At 48.2% G+C, this 15,301-nt stretch overlaps 2 protein-coding genes across 3 annotated transcripts in view; one reads left to right on the top strand and one right to left on the bottom strand.

Moving 5' to 3' along the window:
* Positions 1-803: 803 nt before the first annotated feature.
* On the top strand, positions 804-13,132 carry pold2 (polymerase (DNA directed), delta 2, regulatory subunit). Of its 2 annotated transcripts, XR_002256069.2 has the most exons (12): positions 804-954; positions 1,295-1,535; positions 1,635-1,756; positions 1,876-1,999; positions 2,140-2,254; positions 2,586-2,784; positions 2,972-3,052; positions 3,173-3,330; positions 3,610-3,737; positions 8,578-8,679; positions 12,056-12,479; positions 12,513-13,132. XR_002256069.2 is itself a non-coding variant. In XM_020490398.2 (11 exons), exons 2-11 carry the CDS (start codon positions 1,301-1,303, stop codon positions 12,214-12,216), a joined length of 1,425 nt encoding a protein of 474 aa, XP_020345987.1. In that variant the 5' UTR covers positions 807-954; positions 1,295-1,300; the 3' UTR covers positions 12,217-13,132. The 2 variants fall into 2 exon arrangements, 1 of the variants encoding a protein (XP_020345987.1); XM_020490398.2 differs by having other exon boundaries at positions 807-954; positions 12,056-13,132.
* LOC109894939 (inactive carboxypeptidase-like protein X2) overlaps positions 12,932-15,301 on the bottom strand; it is a 26,094-nt gene continuing 23,724 nt past the window's right edge. The window contains exons 18-22 of the mRNA XM_031829735.1: positions 15,116-15,246; positions 14,715-14,854; positions 14,514-14,613; positions 14,147-14,313; positions 12,932-14,057 (exon numbers count right to left, since the gene is read on the bottom strand). Of these exons, the coding sequence (XP_031685595.1) occupies positions 13,686-14,057; positions 14,147-14,313; positions 14,514-14,613; positions 14,715-14,854; positions 15,116-15,246 (910 nt within the window). The 3' untranslated portion in view covers positions 12,932-13,685. The remainder of the gene's footprint in view (positions 14,058-14,146; positions 14,314-14,513; positions 14,614-14,714; positions 14,855-15,115; positions 15,247-15,301) is intronic.

Below are 15,301 nucleotides of genomic sequence, written 5' to 3'. Positions count from 1 at the left end.
ATCATGTTTTTTATTGACATGATGTGGACTGCTTATTCTATTCACTCAATGGGTATTGCCTAAGCTAGCTGCTAACGTCTTGTCAACAAAAGCAGTGTCCTGCGAAAGCAGAAAAACGTCACTGCGTTAAATAAAGTATTTACATTACCTTTATTGCTTCTTCTCCGGTCAAAACGTGTTGTGTGTGGGTGTGCCATATTCTGATAGATAGATGCATAGCCGCAGGAAGTAGTTTGGGGGTGCTGAGATAGTTTTCTGGGACTGCTAATACAGAACAAGTAAAGGCCCCGCTCTTTTTTTTTTTACTAGGGCGGTAGCTCTCTAGGAACAGGATTGGAGTGAACACCTACAGGACAGTAGCTCTATAGGAACAGGGTTGGAGTGAACACCTACAGGACGGTAGCTCTCTAGGAACAGGGTTGGAGTGAACACCTACAGGACAGTAGCTCTATAGGAACAGGGTTGGAGTGAACACCTACAGGACGGTAGCTCTCTAGGAACAGGGTTGGAGTGAACACCTACAGGACAGTAGCTCTATAGGAACAGGGTTGGAGTGAACACCTACAGGACGGTAGCTCTCCAGGAACAGGGTTGGAGTGAACACCTACAGGGTGGTAGCTCTCTAGGAACAGGGTTGGAGTGAACACCTACAGGACGGTAGCTCGCTAGGAACAGGGCGGTAGCTCTATAGGAACAGGGTTGGAGAACCCTGGTTTAGAGGACGTATAATAAGACGTCCAAGAACTTAAAACTCCGTTTTGACCTTACAAACATGTCTGACTGTTTTGTCTGTTACGTAAGACGTTGTGCAACGTCGACGTACGCGCCGGGTAACAGTCAAATTTCGCGGGAGATATCTAAGCTATGCTCTTTTGAAAGAACAAACACCTCTCCAAAAGTAAACGTGCATTTCAACAAAATCGCATTTTTGTCACGAATAAAAGGCCAATAAAGGTAATGTAAATACTTTATTTAACGCATTGACGTTTTTCTGCTTTCGCAGGACACTGCTTTTGTTGACAACAAGACGTTAGCAGCTAGCTTAGGTAGCTAACTAACGGAAGCTAAAGTATTAGCGAGCTAACGTTAATAACCACACTCACATTTGCAGACCACGTTACAATCATTGTAACTATTTATGAGCTGAGTTGAGGTTTAGCTAGCAGTAGTGGAGATGGGATATGGACTGTGTTTAAGCCCTGTTCAAACTACCTAAACTAGCAAGGATACCGTGTTCATTACAGCTGCAATGCAAGATCCCATATCATGTGTTTAACTTAATAACTCTCCCCAGGCAGCCATGTTCTCTGAGGTAAGCGCCCCTCAGGAGGGTTCCTGTTCTCTTCTGTTGTGTCGTCCTGGCTCTGAGGACCAGGAGCCCTCCGTGTTTGACAGGGTCAAGCCGGCATACTCACCCTGCTCTGAGCGTTTCAAGCTGGGGGAGCGCAGCTTCAACCGCCAGTATGCGCACATTTACGCCACACGACTCATGCAGATGAGCCCCCTGCTCACGGAGAGGGCCCAGCAGAAATGGGGTAAGTGCAGGGTTGACACCTAGCTCTCCAATTTACTGCACAGTTCATACACCAATACCTTGCTGAGAGTTAACACTGTCCTGACTCCCTCCCTGTCAGGTGCAGATGTACGGATCAGGAAGTTGTGTGATCTGCAGATGGGTGAGCAGTGTTGCATTGTGGGAACCCTGTTCAAGCACATGGAACTGCAGCCATCCATTCTGAAGGAAATCAGTGAGGAAGTAAGAAGTTGCTAACATAAAATCAGACTTTGATTGTCATGAAACAAACAGGATGGTTTGCCAAAGTCTGTATACTGGTTCTGGTAGTAACTCTTCAACTACATCTCTCTCTCTCTTAGCACAATCTGCTGCCCCAGCCTCCGCGCACGAGGTACATCAGCGAATCAGATGAGTTGATACTGGAGGACGAGCTGCAGAGGATCAAACTAGAGGGCAATATTGATGTGGACAAGTTTGTCACAGGTTTCTGTCTCCTCTGTACCTTCTACCTAGTGTATCAGGATAGACAAGCTTGTCTCAGTTCTCATGTAGTAATTATGACCGCCTCCTTTGTTTTGTTGTTTTTATTATTTATGTTTCTCGCTCTCCTTTCTCACTCTTAGGTAGTGTTATTGCTATTTATGGTGCAGAAAAGAATGATGGGAAATTCACAGTGGATGATTTCTGTACTGCTGACCTACCCCCGCAGGCCCCCAGAACCACTCTCAGCTCAGACAGGTACACACACACACATACACACACACACATACACACACACACACACACACACACCATACCTAACCTTGTGAAGTGTACCAGTATCACAACACTGCAAAGGAAACTAAACAGGAAGCGGACCTAAATTCTAGAGGAAAACAGTCTTAATGTTGGATTAAACAGCCTTGTGTTGTCACCCAGAGTCACATTTGTTTATTTTACAAACTATAGCACACAATATTTAACAAAAGTAGGTTTTAAAGGACCAAAGCGTAGAGTCTGCTTTTTCTATTTTGCCATGGAAAATGTGGTATTGTGACAACACTAAACTAATATATTATGTTGTGTGTAGGTTTGTGCTGCTGTTGTCAGGTTTGGGTCTGGGCGGTAGTCATGCAGACAGTATGCTGGCTTTACAGCTGCTTGTTGACATGGTAACGGGTCACCTAGGTGACCAGGGGGAGCAGAGTGGTGCATCGACAATCTCTAGGGTTCTACTGGCCGGGAACCTTCTGAGCCAAAGCACACAGGACAAGGACGCATCCACCAAGGTGAGGGGACTTATTTAGCTGTGACATCCATTAATTTCAGTTGATGAGAAAGTGAGCTATTACCGTAGCTTACACTTATCAAATCATTATAGTAGAATTGTCTTGACTTAGAGGCTACTGGTTCATTTTGAACTGTCCAGTGTGTGCGTGCGTGCAATGTTTTCCTAACTGTGTATTGTCCCTCTAGGCTAAATACTTGACTAAGAAAACCCAGGCAGGCACTGTGGATGCCATGCGTCTGCTGGATGAGATGCTGATGCAGCTGGTGGTGAGTTCCAGAGATTCCTACCACCTACACCAGGGATGTCACAGCCTGGGCAGTATTTATCTAGTTTGCCATAGAATGTGCCATTCATTCAGTTATCTGAAGTGTGTCCTCCTCTCCTAGTCGTCAGTTCCAGTGGATGTGATGCCGGGCCAGTATGATCCTACTAACTATACCCTGCCCCAGCAGCCCCTACACCACTGTATGTTCCCCCTCTCCTCCTCCTACCCCACCCTGCAGCTGGCCTCCAACCCACACCAGGCCACCCTGGATGGGGTGAGGTGAGTCTCAACAACCCTGGGGTTTCTGGACTTAGGGCGTGGAAACATTTGGTTTGTTTTGACCAACTTCACAAAGCATTCTCTGTGGAAGAGTAATGTGGTCACTGTTTTCAAATGGGATTTTTTTATTGCCATAACCTTTTGCATTAAGTGAGCTAATGTATTTCCTGATGCCCTTTGTACTACAGATATGTGCTAGCTAGGTGTACGTTGGGTTGTGTATGTCATGTGAAGTTGTCTGTAAGGAGCCAATGTAAAGGTCTTCCCTGTGTGCCTTAGGATCCTGGGGACATCAGGGCAGAATGTGAAAGACATCCAGAAGTACAGCAGCATGGACAGTCACCTGGAGATACTGGAGAATACACTGAGGCTTAGACACCTCGCCCCTACTGCACCTGACACACTGGGTATGAACACACACCTCGCCCCTACTGTACCTGACACACTGGGTATGAACACACACCTCACTCCTACTGCTCCCTGACACACTGGGTATGAACACACACCTCACCCCTACTGTACCTGACACACTGGTTATGAACACACACCTCACCCCTACTGTACCTGACACACTGGGTATGAACACACACCTCCACCCTACTGTACCTGACACACTGGGTATGCACACACACCTCACCCCTACTGCACCTGACACTGGTTATGAACACACACCTCACCCCTACTGTACCTGACACACTGGGTATGAACACACACCTCACCCCTACTGTACCTGACACACTGGGTATGAACACACACCTCACCCCTACTGTACCTGACACACTGGGTATGAACACACACCTCACCCCTACTGTACCTGACACACTGGGTATGAACACACACCTCGCCCCTACTGTACCTGACACACTGGGTATGAACACACACCTCACCCCTACTGTACCTGACACACTAGGTATGAACACACACCTCACCCCTACTGTACCTGACACACTGGGTATGAACACACACCTCGCCCCTACTGTACCTGACACACTGGGTATGAACACACACCTCGCCCCTACTGTACCTGACACTGGATAGGAACACACACCTCACCCCTACTGCACCTGACACACTGGGTATGAACACACACCTCACCCCTACTGTACCTGACACACTGGGTATGAACACACACCTCACCCCTACTGTACCTGACACACTGGGTATGAACACACACCTCGCCCCTACTGTACCTGACACTGGATAGGAACACACACCTCACCCCTACTGCACCTGACACTGGGTATGAACACACACCTCGCCCCTACTGTACCTGACACACTGGATAGGAACACACACCTCACCCCTACTGCACCTGACACACTGGGTATGAACACACACCTCACTCCTACTGCACCTGACACACTAGGTATGAACACACACCTCATCCCTACTGCACCTGACACACTGGGTATGAACACACACCTCACCCCTACTGCACCTGACACACTGGGTATGAACACACACCTCACCCCTACTGCACCTGACACACTGGGTATGAACACACACCTCACTCCTACTGCACCTGACACACTGGGTATGAACACACACCTCATCCCTACTGCACCTGACACACTGGGTATGAACACACCTCACCCCTACCGGCTCGGCGGCCTTGGCCTCTGTGATTTAGCGGCGGCTCGGCGGCCTTGGCCTCGGTGATTTAGCGGCGGCTCGGCGGCCTTGGCCTCTGATTTAGCGGCGGCTCGGCGGCCTTGGCCTCTGTGATTTAGCGGCGGCTCTGCGGCCTTGGCCTCTGTGATTTAGCGGCGGCTCGGCGGCCTTGGCCTCTGTGATTTAGCGGCGTCTCGGCGGCCTTGGCCTCTGTGATTTAGCGCCGGCCTTGGCGTCGGTTATTTAGCGGCGGCCTTGGCGTCGGCTATTTAGCGGCGGCCTTGGCGTCGGTGATTTAGCGGTGGCCTTGGCGTCGGTGATTTAGCGGCGGCGCGGCGGCCTTGGCCTCGGTGATTTAGCGGCGGCTCGGCGGCCTTGGCCTCTGTGATTTAGCGGCGGCTCGGCGGCCTTGGCCTCTGTGATTTAGCGGCGGCTCGGCGGCCTTGGCCTCTGTGATTTAGCGGCGGCTCTGCGGCCTTGGCCTCGGTGATTTAGCGGCGGCTCGGCGGCCTTGGCCTCTGTGATTTAGCGGCGTCTCGGCGGCTTTGGCCTCTGTGATTTAGCGCCGGCCTTGGCGTCGGTTATTTAGCGGCAGCCTTGGCGTCGGCTATTTAGCGGCGGCCTTGGCGTCGGTGATTTAGCGGTGGCCTTGGCGTCGGTGATTTAGCGGCGGCTCGGCGGCCTTGGCCTCTGTGATTTAGCGGCGGCTCGGTGGCCTTGGCCTCTGTGATTTAGCGGCGGCTCTGCGGCCTTGGCCTCTGTGATTTAGTGGCGGCTCGGCGGCCTTGGCCTCTGTGATTTAGCGGTGGCTCGGCGGCCTTGGCCTCTGTGATTTAGCGGCGGCTCGGCGGCCTTGGCCTCTGTGATTTAGCGGCGGCTCGGCGGCCTTGGCCTCTGTGATTTAGCGGCGGCTCGGCGGCCTTGGCCTCTGTGATTTAGCGGCGGCTCGGCGGCCTTGGCCTCTGTGATTTAGCGGCGGCTCGGCGGCCTTGGCCTCTGTGATTTAGCGGCAGCTCGGCGGCCTTGGCCTCGGTGATTTGGCTCGGCGGCCTTGGCCTCGGTGATTTAGCGGCGGCCTTGGCGTCTGTGATTTAGCGGCGGCCTTGGCGTCGGTTATTTAGCGGCGGCCTTGGCGTCGGTTATTTAGCGGCGGCCTTGGCGTCGGTTATTTAGCGGCGGCCTTGGCGTCGGTTATTTAGCGGCGGCCTTGGCGTCGGTTATTTAGCGGCGGCCTTGGCGTCGGTGATTTAGCGGCGGCCTTGGCGTCGGTGACAGGCTTCTCCACCTCCCCGCTGCTTTGATCCAATCCTGCCGTTGTGCCCTGGCGAAGCATGGTGGATATTTTAAAGTGGTTATCAGCTACCTAACTTAACATTAGCTAAATTCCATCCAGCTGCACGGTGAAAACAGTTTCTTCGTAGTAGGTAACTTTGAAAGTATAAACCCAAACGGTCAAATTGACCCTGCCCTTCTGTTTATTTTCAACTGGTAAAATGTGTTTGAAGTACGTATGATGTGTCGCAAGGGAGTTGCATGAATGAAGCATACACAACAAATCGGTTGGGCATTTAAAAAAAAAGAACAAATTCTTATTTTCAATGACGGCCTAGGAACAGTGGGTTAACTGCCTGTTCAGGGGCAGAACGACAGATTTGTACCTTGTCAGCTCAGGGATTTGAACTTGCAACCTTTCGGTTACTAGTCCAACGCTCTAACCACTAGGCTACCCTGCCGCCCCATAACGGAAGGGGCAGATTGTGGGACAGAATTAGGGATACAAACAAAGGGGGCATTGCCACCTAGTGATCTGACCCACTGGATAAGAACACACACACACACCTCATACCTGACCCACTGGATAAGAACACACACACACACACCTCATACCTGACCCACTGGATAAGAACACACACACACCTCATACCTGACCCACTGGATAAGAACACACACACACACACCACATACCTGACCCACTGGATAAGAACACACACACACACACCTCATACCTGACCCACTGGATAAGAACACACACACACCTCATACCTGACCCACTGGGTAAGAACACACACACACCTCATACCTGACCCACTGGGTAAGAACACACACACACACACACACACCTCATACCTGACCCACTGGGTAAGAACACACACACCTCATACCTGACCCACTGGGTAAGAACACACACACCTCATACCTGACCCACTGGGTAAGAACACACACACACACACCTCATACCTGACCCACTGGGTAAGAACACACACACACCTCATACCTGACAAACTGGGTAAGAACACACACACACACACCTCATACCTGACCCACTGGGTAAGAACACACAAACACACCTCATACCTGACCCACTGGGTAAGAACACACAAACACACCTCATACCTGACCCACTGGGTAAGAACACACACACACCTCATACCTGACCCACTGGATAAGAACATACACACACACCTCATACCTGACCCACTGGGTAAGAACACACACACACACACACCTCATACCTGACCCACTGGGTAAGAACACACACACACACACACCTCATACCTGACTCACTGGGTAAGAACACACACACACACCTCATACCTGACTCACTGGGTAAGAACACACACACACACCTCATACCTGACTCACTGGATAAGAACACACACACACACACCTCATACCTGACCTACTGGATAAGAACACACACCTCATACCTGACCCACTGGATAAGAACACACACCTCATACCTGACCCACTGGATAAGAACACACACACACACACACCTCATACCTGACCCACTGGGTAAGAACACACAAACACACCTCATACCTGACCCACTGGGTAAGAACACACAAACACACCTCATACCTGACCCACTGGGTAAGAACACACACACACCTCATACCTGACCCACTGGATAAGAACATACACACACACCTCATACCTGACCCACTGGGTAAGAACACACACACACACCTCATACCTGACTCACTGGGTAAGAACACACACACCTCATACCTGACTCACTGGGTAAGAACACACACACACACACACACACCTCATACCTGACTCACTGGGTAAGAACACACACACACACACACACACACCTCATACCGGACTCACTGGGTAAGAACACACACACACACACCTCATACCTGACTCACTGGATAAGAACACACACACACACACCTCATACCTGACTCACTGGATAAGAACACACACACACACCTCATAACTGACCCACTGGATTAGAACACACACACCTCATACCTGACCCACTGGATAAGAACACACACACACCTTATACCTGACCCACTGGGTAAGAACACACACACACACACATACACCTCATACTTGACTCACTGGGTAAGAACACACACACACACACCTCATACCTGACTCACTGGGTAAGAACACACATACACCTCATACCTGACTCACTGGGTAAGAACACACACACCTCATACCTGACTCACTGGGTAAGAACACACACACACACATCTCATACCTGACTCACTGGGTAAGAACACACACACACACACACCTCATACCTGACCCACTGGGTAAGAACACACACACTTTCTCCCTCACTCTCTCTGGTTGTGCAGACTAAGGTACATGTCTTATCTGGTGTTCTCTCAGGGTGTTATCCATTCTACCTGAAGGACCCTTTCATCCTGGAGGAATGTCCTCATGTCTACTTCAGTGGCAACGCCCCCTCCTACCAGGCCAAACGCATCACCGGTGAGTCCCCACTGTTACTGGAAACCTGGCATGACTGTTTATTCACATTGGAGCATTGCACTGTGCTGGTCCAGTATTACACACTGATAGTTGGCAGTCCTTTCTACACTGAAAAAAATATAAATGCAACATGCAACAATTTCAAAGATTTTACTGAGTTACAGTAAATATAAGGAAATCAGTCAATTGAAATAAGTAAATTAGTCCCTAATCTATGGATTTCAAATGACTGGGAATACAGATATGCATCTGTCGGTCACAGATAGATAAGTTTTCTGATCCACGACCCTGTCAGTATCTGGTGTGACCACCATTTGCCTCATGAAGCACGACACATCGCCTTCACATAGAGTTGACCAGACTGTTGATTGTGGCCTGTGAAATGTTGTCCCACATTAGGGCTGTGGCAGTCATCACATTTTGTCAGCTGGTTATTGTCATGCAAAAGACTGCCTGTCTCACAGTAATTTACCGTGAATTAAGATAAGCACGTTCAGCATCTCCAGGCTTCCATACATACACGCCAGCTGATGCGTGCCTTAATAAAGTTGAATAAACTAGTTGAATGTTCACCATCACAATAAATCCTTGATTTATTTTGGTCAGGTCTAAAGAAACATTATGATATTATTATTTTTCTTACACTTTGGCATCCGCCAAACCCAGGTTAGTCCATCGGACTTCCAGTGTGTGATTTATCACTCGAACGTATTTCGACTGCTCCAGAGTCTAATGGTAGAAAGCTTTACCCCACTCCAGCCGACGCTTGGCATTGCGTATGGATGATCTTAGGCTTGTGTGCGGCTGCTCGGCAAAGGAAACCCATTTCATGAAGCTCCAGACGAACAGTTCTTGTGCTGACGTTGCTTCCAGAGGCAGTTTGGATCTCGGTAGTGAGCGTTACAACCGAGGACAGACTATTTTTACGCGCTTCTGCACTCAGCAGTCCTGCTCTGTAAGTTTGTGTGGCGTACCACTTTGCGGCCGAACCGATGTTGCTCCTAGACGTTTCCACTTCACAATAACAGCACTTACAGTTGCCCGGGGCAGAAACTTTACAAATAGACTTGTTAGAACGATGGCATCCTAGGACGGTGCCACGTTGAAAGTCACTGAGCTCTTCACTAAGGCCATTCTACTGCCAATATTTGTCTATGGAGATTGCATGGCAGTGTGCTCAATTTTATACACCTGTCAGCAACGGGTGTGGCTGAAATAGCCAAATCTGCTCATTTAAAGGGGTGTCCAAATACTTTTGTGTATTTCAGGTAAATAGAATAGGAGTTGGCCTTCTCCAAGTCATTAAGATTTTGAGGCTGACGTTTGGTCTTGGTCATGGTGGAGAGTTTGGAATCTGATTGATTGATTGCTTCTATGGACAGGTGTCTTTTATACAGGTAACAAGCTGAGATTAGGAGCACTCCCTTTAAGAGTGTGCTCCTAATCTCAGCTCTTTACCTGTATAAAAGATACCTGGGATCCAGAAACCTTTCTGGTTGAGAGGGGGTCAAATACTTATTTTCCTCATTAAATTGCAAATCAATTTATAACATTTTTGACATGCGTTTTTCTGGATTTTTTTGTTGTTATTCTGTCTCTCACTGTTCAAAGAAACCTACCATTAAAATTATAGACTGATCATTTCTTTGTCAGTGGGCAAACGTACAAAATCAGCAGGGGATCAAATACTTTTTCCCCTCACTGTATGCTTGGTGTTTTGCATTAATCATCACCTTATAAAGCGCTGTCCATTTCGTTCAGTTTAGGCTTTGAAACAACATCCACAGCAACCATGTTTTTACAGTTTCAACCCCCTGTTGAACTTTTCTTCAAATTGATCATCATAGTGAGATGAGTTTTAGAAGTATGATAGGCCTAAGTGTTGGATGTGATTTTTGATTGCATTTGTTTTGATGTGTGTGGTTCGAGGGACAATACAGTCCTGAGCACCAGGCCATTAAGACCTGGTGGTAGTTAGCAGGTTGAGTACTACCAAAGCATGTCCAGAGTGCCTTAAAGGAGATTACCATGACTCAACGGCCACATGGAATTTTACTGCGGTCATGACTGCTGTTGTGGCGGTAATACAGTCACTGCAACAGCCCATGTCCCACTGCTCTTCAATGGCTGTGTGAAGTTGCTGGATATTGGCGGGAACTGGAACATGCTGTTGTACGTGTCAATCCAGAGCATCCCAAACAAGCTCAGTTGGTGACATGTCTGGTGAGTATGCAGGACATGGAAGAAACTGGTAAATGTTCAGTTTCCAGGAATTGTGTACAGGTCCTTGCGACATGGGGCTGTGCATTATCATGCGAAACATGAGATGATGGCGGCGGATGAATGGCACGACAATGGGCCTTATCATGGTATCTATGTTCATTCAAATTGCCATCAATAAAATGAAATTGTTTGTTGTCCGTAGCTTAGGTCTGCCCATACCATAACCCCGCCACCACCATGGTGCACACTGTTCACAACATTGACATCAGCAAACCGCTCGCCCACGCAACGCCATACATGTTGTTCTGCCATCTGCCCGGTACAGTTGAAACCGGGATTCACCTGTGAAGAGCACACTTCTCCAGCGTGCCAGTGACCATCGACGGTGAGCATTTGCCTACTGAAGTCGGTTACAACGCTGAACTGTAGTCAAGTCAAAACCCTGCTGAGGACGACGAGCATGCAGATGAGCTTCCCTGAGGCGGTTTCTGACAGTTTGTGCAACATTTCTTCAGTTGTTCAAACCCAGTTTCATCAGCTGTCCGGTTGGCTGGTCTCAGACAATCCCGCAGGTGAAGAAGCCGTATGTGGAGGTCCTGGACTGGTGTGGTTACATGTGGTCTGCGGTTGTGAGGCCGGTTGGACGTACTGCCAAATTCTCTAAAACATTGGAGGTTGCTGGTTGGTAGAGAAAAACATTAAATTATCAATTAGAAACAGCTCTGGGGGACATTCCTGCAGTCGGAATGCCAATTACGCGCTCCCTCAAAACTTGAGACATCTGTGGCATTGTGTTGTGTGACAAAACTGCACATTTTATAGGGGTATTTCATTGTCCCCAGCACAAGGTGCACCTGTGTAATGATCATGCCATTTAATCAGCTTCTTGATATGCCACACCTGTCAGATGGATGTATTATCTTGGTAAAGGAGAAAAGCTCACTAACAGGGATGTAAACACTTTGTATGCAACATTTTCTGGCATTTATTTCAGCTCATGAAAACATGGGAACAACACTTGTTCTGTTAAAAATTGTTCAGTGTACATTTTATGGGATCTTTTGCGATCTACATATGTTTTAGCAACTGGTGTAGTTGCATGGGTGACATGGGGTGTAATCTAATGACCAGTTACATGCCCCACCCTCCCTAGGTGCTGAAGGTCAGGAAGTCCTCCTGGTGGCTATTCCAGAGTTCAGCAGCACTCAGACAGCCTGCCTGGTCAACCTCCGGACTCTGGAGTGTGAGCCAATCCGCTTCTCTTCCTTCTCTGCTGGTGATGATGAGGAGAGTGAGATGAACATCAGCCACTGAAGGAGCAACACACACTCTTTGTCCTCAGCCCCTTCCCCTGGTCCTCAAATGGAATCAGGTTGTACACTATCAAACATGTTTTTAAAGTGTCTGCTGAAGTCTCTCATTGGTTTCTCTTGATCAGCAAAGATATCAGTCATTATATATATATAGTAAATATGGAGGATCAATGATGATGTGCAGTCATCCCAGTACTGTTTGAGTAGAAGGAAACATGTTGCTAATGGAAGGTGTGTGTGATGGAACGGACTGTCTAATGAAAGGTGTGTGTGATGGAACGGACTGTCTAATGGAAGGTGTGTGTGATGGAACGGACTGTCTAATGGAAGGTGTGTGTGATGGAACAGACTGTCTAATGAAAGGTGTGTGATGGAACGGACTGTCTAATGAAAGGTGTGTGTGATGGAACGGACTGTCTAATGAAAGGTGTGTGTGATGGAACGGACCGTCTAATGAAAGGTGTGTGTGATGGAACGGACTGTCTAATGAAAGGTGTGTGTGATGGAACAGACTGTCTAATGAAAGGTGTGTGTGATGGAACGGACTGTCTATTGAAAGGTGTGTGTGATGGAACGGACTGTCTATTGAAAGGTGTGTGTGATGGAACAGACTCTTTGTTTGTGTGCCGGTGCCCAGACTCCTGTATTTGTCAACACACATGGTTTCCATTTTAGTACGGTAGATGACGTCATGAAGAAGAACAAAACACAAATGCTGTACGTAAATGAGCCTTTATTCATTGGAAAAATAACTTTCCTCAGCTACGTTATGAGGAACATTTCAGAAAATCTCTCGAGTTCTCTCAACCTTCAACTAACATTTTGTGAAGTTAACATTTTAATGTCTGTCGGTATTATGGTTTTGCTGTCATGGGTGAAAATAATGTAAATAAATCCTCACTTTTCAAAGAAATACATTTTGCTTCTTTGTTTTTACTCTTCAGGGGTGGAGGTGGTAAAAATATATTTAATTTACAACCAGCACATATACATGATCTCTGAAGCACATTCTCTAGGAAGGCCTTGAATTGGTGTAAAAGGACCTTCCCAGATATCGGTACTGACATTTTCATTTGTGTTGAACTTTGTATCAAAAGACCTACTCAAGCAGTTATACAGAACACTTGACATTAGCGTGTGTGCCTGACTATTCAACATCATTGTTCCTTTTGAGTTTCTGTAAATATACCTAAACGCTTCTTGTGGCCCATTTGTAGATCTGAAAGAATGGATGGGTTCAGTAATATAGGAGGGAGAGAGTCAATCTATCCTATTGGAGATTAAGCCATATTGCTTAAACATATCCAGTCCACTCAGATTTTCAAGGGGTCACTTAATTGTCCAGGAATTGAGTTAACAGTCTGGGCTTGACTGACAAATTGGTCCTGTTCAACTTCTTCCTTCCCTACCTTGATTCTTTTAAGGAAATGGGGAGAAAGGATGTATTGGAACAAGGTCTTGGTGTTACCCTTAGTAATCGTCGATCTCGTAGTTGTAATCCAAGATGGAGTCTGTGAAACCTTCTGGCGCCGATGTTTGCCCCTCTCCTATGAGCCACGAGTCGTACCAGGCAGTGGTGGGCTCTGCCTCTGTTGTCGTGGGAACCGGCGTGGTTGTCGGGGGCAAAGTTGTTGTCGATCTCATCAGTTTCTGTTGTCGTAGACGACGGAGGCGGCCGAGCCTCCGCTTTTGCTGGCGCATGCGACTCGTCTCAGGTTCATTGGCGGCAGCGCCATTGTTATGCACCACACGGCTGTTACCGTTGGAGGCGGTGTTCCGTCGTGTTCCACTGTTGCCGTGGCTGAGCAAGCGGATGGGCTTGTTGCCGTGCAGGGCCATGATCTGTTGATGAATTGATAGTATTTATATAGCGCTTCATTGGCTCTCAAAGGGCTAATGGGTAACCTCATTGTAGGTGTAGCAGTACCCACCTGTTTGATGCGGTCCCAGTTGGACTTGGCCAGGTTAAAGCTGCAGGTAGTTGCCCCTGGCTCGTAGCCCACCACACACAGCTTGGTCAGGGGGGTGAAGCCTTCTGCCCGCACCGTCACACGGTACTCACCTGGGTTCAACAAGCGCCAGTAGTCCCCTGTTACAGCTGTGGAGGGAGGAGAGGGGTTAGACTAGCAGGCTTCTGGAGTGCTTTTGGTTTGTTCAGGGGCAAAGGGACAGCAGGCTGTTACCAATAGTGCTCACCTGAGGTTTCATGAATCTGCCAATGTGGCAGTGCATGGCAACAGTGATTTGTTAAGCAGTAATGCAGGAGGCAGTATGGGGTATGGCTGACACTCTACCCACCTGTAGTGACATCATGGTTAACCCCCTCTACAGACACTGTGGCATTAGTGATGGGGTTCCCCTCATTGTCTTTCACCACGCCCCTGATCCCACGATGTACCTGGGTGAAGTGAAAACCAGGGGTCAAAGGGTCACGGTCACTATACAGCCACTCCATGACTAGGTGTGTTTGGTAAATTATGTGTGTGTGTGTGTGATTACCTGCTCCATGAAGGTGAGCATGGCCTCTCTGTTCTTCTCCCACTCAATGACCAGCTCACTCTGATGGGGGAATTTATCACAGCCCAGGAACATTGATAGCTCCAGACAGTTAGTGTGCAGGTAGCTGAAATCATTCATACCTGAGGACGGAGGAGGATCGGGGGGAGGGAGAGATGGGAAGGAGAAAGGGACGAGGGAGAGACAAAGGTAGCAATTATTTTCCACCAGAGAGTGGCATTGTCCTCAAAAGTGGGTACTTTACTCTGATGACTGATTCATGTTTCATTACACGGTTTAACCTTGTTGAACTACTGAATGTAATGTTGACTAACAAATTCCTTATTGAACAGCAGACAACAATGTAATGGAAAGGGATGTTGTCGGTTTGACTGTGTACTCACTTCCTGTGATGGGCTTCCACTTGGCGCGGTTGATGATTCCGACGCCGCCAGTGATGTCATCGCCGTGACAGGAGCCGTGGGAAGTGTATGTCATGGACAGGTGAGTGGAGGCGTAGGAGATAGCTAACCACCTGATGGCCCCACACACACACACACACACACACACACACACACACACACACACAC

The sequence above is a fragment of the Oncorhynchus kisutch genome, linkage group LG8 (genome assembly GCF_002021735.2).
Source record: "Oncorhynchus kisutch isolate 150728-3 linkage group LG8, Okis_V2, whole genome shotgun sequence".
Taxonomy (NCBI): Eukaryota; Metazoa; Chordata; class Actinopteri; order Salmoniformes; family Salmonidae; genus Oncorhynchus; species Oncorhynchus kisutch.
Note: the sequence above shows the minus strand (reverse complement) of the source record. Positions and strands in the feature narration are given on the sequence as shown.